General features: G+C 41.3%; 1 protein-coding gene across 1 annotated transcript; it reads left to right on the plus strand.

Moving 5' to 3' along the window:
* The first annotated feature begins 259 nt into the window (after window positions 1–259).
* LOC126382851 (zona pellucida sperm-binding protein 3-like) lies at window positions 260–5,200 on the plus strand. The gene is made up of 8 exons (XM_050032948.1): window positions 260–714; window positions 1,932–2,047; window positions 2,157–2,260; window positions 2,414–2,591; window positions 2,705–2,822; window positions 2,976–3,061; window positions 3,238–3,509; window positions 4,930–5,200. The coding sequence occupies exons 1-8, from the start codon at window positions 304–306 to the stop codon at window positions 5,034–5,036; spliced, it is 1,392 nt and encodes a 463-aa protein (XP_049888905.1). The 5' UTR covers window positions 260–303; the 3' UTR covers window positions 5,037–5,200.
* The last annotated feature ends 775 nt before the right edge of the window (window positions 5,201–5,975 follow it).

The following is a 5,975-nucleotide window of genomic DNA, read 5'->3' on the forward strand; positions in this document are numbered from 1 at the left end:
TAGTGCCACCTAGTGGATGTATCAGCTTACAGCATATATAGCTTCACTAAAGAACCATGTTACCAAAAGGTGTGGGGCCTATACATGAAGTTACCTAATGTTATTAGTGAATTTAATAGACTAAAAATGCTAAACGTTTCCATGTTGACACATTTAAAGTCATGACAAACAGACATGCGCAGTGAAACAGGCTGTAATCAGTCAAACAGTGCTCCCAGGTGTGTTTGATTACTCACAGCCGTGGTGGTATTTTCAGAGGTTGCAGGACACCGCCGCTCCTTCCAAACCTGTTCGAGGCCCAGAATGGACCACAAGCTTCAAATGACTTCTTCTTGGTGGATTATCATCCTTATCTCACTTTGCACACTCACAGACAGCCGGGTAGTTTACAGCCAAGGCCCCAGCGCCACACTTAACTCCCACATCCCGAGCAGGACTCATGGTAGCACCCAGCCTCAGGTGACTGAGGTCCAACAGCAGCACAGCGCGGGGCTCGGTGTGCGGCCTCGGCCTGTTGTTGTCAGCTGCCTCCCGGACTCGATGCGGGTTGTGGTGCAGGCTGACATGTTTGACACGGGGATCCAGGTGGATGGTGGACATCTGCGCCTGGGCTCAGACCCAGTGAGGGAAGGGAGTGCATGTGGAGCAGTGCCATCAGGAGAGGCGGAGTTCACCATCCAGGCCCATCTGACGGATTGTGGAACTAAACTCTCGGTAAGCAGAATGTCTTTTTATGGGATGCAGCTTAAATGGACTTGTAGGAATTCAGTGTTTTCTCTGTGACTGGTTTTAGGCTTAAAGGAACAGTGTGCAAGATTCAGGGGGATTTAGTGACATCTAGTGGTGAGGATTGCAGATAGCAACCGGCGGAAACTTCTCCCATTTAGAATTCAGTGTTAAATGTTTAGAGATTTTTTTACCTGGAGCTGAATTATCCACAGAGGTCTCTTCCTCTCCAACACAAACAGACCAGGGGTCTCATTTCTAAACATTGTGCATGCACAAAACAAGGCCTGAAAGAGCTGTACGTTACTTTCCAAAAGTTGTGATTGTTATAAAAACAGACTTGATGGGAGAAACTTTGACCCATGCTTATGAACATTTTGGAGACAGGGAATTGGTGACACAGATTTTGAGATGGAAGTCTGATTGTAAAAATTGTTTAATATTTTTTGCTTTTGTCTGTACGTATGTTTTTAGTATGGGTCCTACACATCATTTAATAAAACAAAAACGGCAAAAACATGGAGTAAAGCAGTGTCACGTTACAAATCTGTGTTTTGTCTCCTCTTCTCCAAAACAACTGGCCCAGTGATTCAAACCAGTAAAAACACTAAATAAAGCAGTTTCATGTTTCTACAAAATCAGTTTATTTGACACGGAGGGGCTAAGGCAAAAATGCAAATGGCCCTATCAAGAGCCAGTGTTTGGTTTGTCTGGTCTGGGCTACTGTAGAAACATGACAGTGCAACATTATGATCTCCAGAAACAAGGACCCGCTCCCTGTAGATATAAAGAGGTCATTCTAAGGTAAATAAAAACATGACGATTCTTGTTTTTTAGGCGATTGTACACTGATGAAAACATACTTTGTTACTGTCAATATATCCCTCTAAATCCTTCACAGTGGACAGTGCATAACTGTAACGTGAAACTTCTTTATTCAGTGTTTTTACTGGTTTAAACATTTGTTTTGGAGAAGAGGAGACATCTGCTGATAATTCTGCTCCCAGTAAAAACCTCCTCAACAATTAACACAGTAGGAATTCTAAGCGTAAGAAGTTTTAGCTGGTGTCAATCTGCAATCCTCACCACATATGCCACTAAATCCCCATAAATCTTACACACTGTTCCTTTAAATGCTTATATTGTTAGGCCTGCGTTGCTATGTAGCTTTATACATTCTGAAAGACTAACGTTGTTCCTTTCAGTCGACAACAGAGAAGATTATTTACTCTAATGTTCTGATCTACTCACCTGAACCTTCATCTGATGGTTTGCTTAGACTGGATGGAGCAACCATTCCAGTTCAGTGTCATTATGAAAAGTAAGTCCTGTATTTGTGACACTGTGGTTTATGTTTGTGCTGCTGGAACCAGCTGCTTGGATTTTGTTGTGATCTTGAAATGCTGCTATAACAGGCCGTCTATTTTCAGGAGATATGCTGTGGATGGCATTTCCCTTCATCCCACCTGGGTTTCTTCTGTCTCCACTCTCTCGGCAGAAGATCAGATAGACTTCAATCTGCTACTCATGACTGGTATTTAAGTAGATTATTAATGGAGCATCTTTTTCTTTTTAGTTTCATTCTGCAGTTTTCATGATTGATCCTCCTCTCTGATGATGCCTGTTGTATGAGAGTATTTTAAATCTATTTCTTGAATGTTTGGCTTTCTCATTTTTATCTCCGCAGATGATTGGCGGTTTGGGAGGGGATCTTATTCGTACTTCCTGGGTGACCCCATTCATTTTGAAGTTTCTGCCATCATCGGTAACCACATGCCCCTGCGAGTCTATGTTGACCACTGTGTCGCCACAGCAACTCCAGATGCAGAGGCTACATTAAGATATGACTTTATTGAAAATTATGGGTGAGTCTTATATCCAAATCTTAAACCACCACCAAGGTTCTTATGGTTAAAACGGTCATTCTGGTTTTTGTGGTTTCTTTTGAACATTTGTCTTCTTCTGTGGCCCCTAATAGGTGTCTAGCTGATGCTTACCTGACAAACTCCAGCTCCCGTTTCCTACCTAGAGCTGAAGAGCACAAGCTCAGGTTTCAGGTTGAGGCCTTCAGGTTCTACCAGGAGCCCCGCAATCAGGTCGGTCAATATTTCTGTCTTTGGCATGCACTTTGGAAAACCTTTTTAACAGAAAAACAGTGCATGACTTGTATTAGTTAGATTGTTCAGGTCAGCACACATGAGACCTCAAAACTTGTTCATATTGCACATTTAACTGTCTCTCTCCCACAGGTCTACATAACCTGCTATGTGAAGGCTGTTCCAGTCGTGTTGGCTGTCAACTCTCAAAACAGGGCGTGCTCTTTAATTGAGAACAGGTATTACACTAATTATGCAGCAGTTTAAAGTCAGCATGGTCACAGTTAAGTTGTACATCTTGAATGCCATCTGAAAATGTTTCCCCATGTGTAAAACATGCCATGAGGTGCATTAAATCATCTCACAAATTTCACAGAATTGAGTTCTCTTCATGTTTAATTGCCTCCTTCTCCAGATGGAGGTCAGTGGATGGGAACGACCAGGCGTGTAGAAGCTGTGATATCTTCCTCCGGGGTGCGGATCCTCTGCCCACAGAACCCTCTAAATCAACCATTCACACCCAAGCATTGCCCTCCGTGAATTTGCAGGAGAGTTTAGTCCAAAACAGACCTGAACAACACCCGGCCAACTACTTCAGTTTTCATCCAGGAATGCACCAGAGCCAACACAACATACATCATCAATCCTCTGCTGGAGTGATGAAGAGAGGAGCTGAGAGCAAAGCAGGTAAGAAGAACAACAAATATTACATTTACTGAATCTTCATGGACAACTCTTACATTTCAGCAAGTTTAAAAGCCACCAAAAATCCCAAATTTACTGACAGGACCTTTTTAAAAAGGACAGTTCACCACCAAATCAAATATACATATTTTTTCCTCTTACCTGTAGTGCTGTTTATCACTCTAAATTATTTTGGTGTGAGTTGCAGAGGGTTGGAGATATCAGCCGTAGAGGTGTCTGCCTTCTATCGAATATAATGGCACTTGGCTCGTGGTGCTCAAAGCACCAAAAAATACATTTGAAAAACTCAACAGCAATGTCTCTTTCCAGAAATCATGACCTGGTTAGTCAAGATAATCCACAGAGCTTGCTGTGAGCAGTTTCATGTAGGAACTGTTTTCTTTCTACTGAACCGTAACCAATCACATTACCTCACAGATGGAGGCATGCATCTACTCATGGACGAGACGCTTGTGCTCGTGACAGTGTGAGATGTAAACATTAATGTTATCCGCCTCATCTGAGCTGTAATGTTAACTAGCTCAGTAGTGCTAGTTAAGCTAGCAGTAGATGCACACTTCGTTCTGCACAGTGATTCAGATGGAGGGTGCACATTCATTCAAACCTTTATTTAAGACTCAGGAAATCAATTGAAGGAGACCCTCATTTTCAAACAAGCAATGAGCAAACAAAGAACCATCATGCATATCAATTAACATAAATTAAATCCTACAAAACAACAGTAGCAATGAATGATCGCAACAAGTAGAAACACAGGGTGGTAAACATACTGAGGTGTAGATGTATAGTTAAAACCATTTACACTCAATTAAAACAAGATCAGAAATAAGGCATTTAAACAGCCATAAGGGAGGCAGAGTGTCTAAGTTTAAGGTCTTCTGCAGATTATTCCATGTATAATGTGCACTGTAAGAGTGACATTCTTCCTAGTTCCAGCAACAACCTATTCTGTGAGCAAGTACCAAGATTATGTGAGGTTTGAGTTAAAAGGGGTGAAATATAGGATGGAAGCATCTGCATCACAGCTTTATGAATGAACAAATACCAATGTTGTTCCCGCCTCACAGCCAAATGTGGCAAGCTGACCTTCCGGTAAAGGTGGCAGTGATGGGTTATGTAAGAGGACAGCATCCAGTGATTTCAGTGTGGAGGCAGCAGCTTTTCTGTAGATAAAAATGTAGTGTCAGTAGTATGAAAATAGTTCCTTTGTGAAACCATTCACAAGGTCTGTGGATTATCTTGCGTGTGTTCAGTCGAGGGACACAATAGATTCTGAAAGAAATGGAAGGCTGACATCTTTAATTATATTTCAATGTATCTGTTTATTACCATGGTTCAGTTATGTATTGAACTTGCAGTGCAGCTGGAAGAGGCCCTGTCACATTTTGAATTTGTTTTACAGAGCAAACTGTCCACCTGGGACCCATTACCGTCCTGCCATCCAGCAAAAGTGACAGAAGGTCATCGGAGTCCAAAACAATACTTTCAACAAAGACCAGAACCACCTGAGACTGAGGTCAGCACAGTGGAGACTGTTGCTGCTTTGAACAAGACAAAACGTTTAGGACACAGTCACTGTGAATGCAGAGGTTAATCTGAACTCTTACTCTCAATGCTCTGCAAAGGGAAAGTACTCACACATTGTCATTTACTTTATTACAGTATTTTCTGTACAAACAACAAGCCTTTTTCCCAATAAATATTTTACATGAACTTGTTTTTTTCTTGCTTCTCCAAAACAGGAGCATCACAATTATCTATTCATAGGATATCTGATCTTCACAAAATCCAGCATCCTGTTGTTCTTTGGCACGAACATGATATGCCTTCAGCAAATAATTTAATCAGCATTGGGTTTTAAGCACTCATCGGGCCCAAGCTGCAGAAGTGGATTTCAAAAGAATTCGCTGATTTTTTTTTTTTTTTTTAATCTGTGTATTTAACACAAACACACAAACACGACACATCCTTTGGAAATCCACTGTAACGATTCATCGAACGTAACACTATTATTTTGATAGGAGGAGAAAAGCAGACATGCTATTAGGGAGCACTTCCCTCCATTACTAGCCGCAGCCTGCTTATCATGTAGTCACATTATTGATTAATCATTGTGAGTGTATATGCTCCAGTATAAAATGTTGGATTTGCCTGCCACATCCTGTAAAAATGTCAATTATGTGATTTATTTATTTATTTTACTGCTTTTGGTTACGTAACTCTTAATTGTTTATTAGAATAATATACTGAAACATACTCATTATGTGCTACTGTGAGATCACTGCTGTGCTCGAGTGTGATGTCGCAGTTTGCCCACGCCTTTCTTGGGTTTTAGCTTGTTGACACTGGCAGCGTTTTGCACGTACACCATCACATCTACTAAAGTGTTTTAAAGGAATAGAGTGTAAAATTGAGGAGGGTTTAGTGGTATCTAGTGGTGAGGATTGC

Source organism: Epinephelus moara, chromosome 21 (genome assembly GCF_006386435.1).
Source record: "Epinephelus moara isolate mb chromosome 21, YSFRI_EMoa_1.0, whole genome shotgun sequence".
NCBI classification, from domain to species: domain Eukaryota; kingdom Metazoa; phylum Chordata; class Actinopteri; order Perciformes; family Serranidae; genus Epinephelus; species Epinephelus moara.

Coding starts and splice junctions, on each gene's coding strand:
- LOC126382851 (XM_050032948.1), top strand. CDS start 304: ATGGACCACAAGCTTCAAATGACTTCTTCTTGGTGGATTATCATCCTT. Junction 2,261..2,413: donor CAATCTGCTACTCATGACTG/GTATTTAAGTAG, acceptor TTATCTCCGCAG/ATGATTGGCGGTTTGGGAGG. Junction 2,823..2,975: donor ACCAGGAGCCCCGCAATCAG/GTCGGTCAATAT, acceptor TCTCTCCCACAG/GTCTACATAACCTGCTATGT.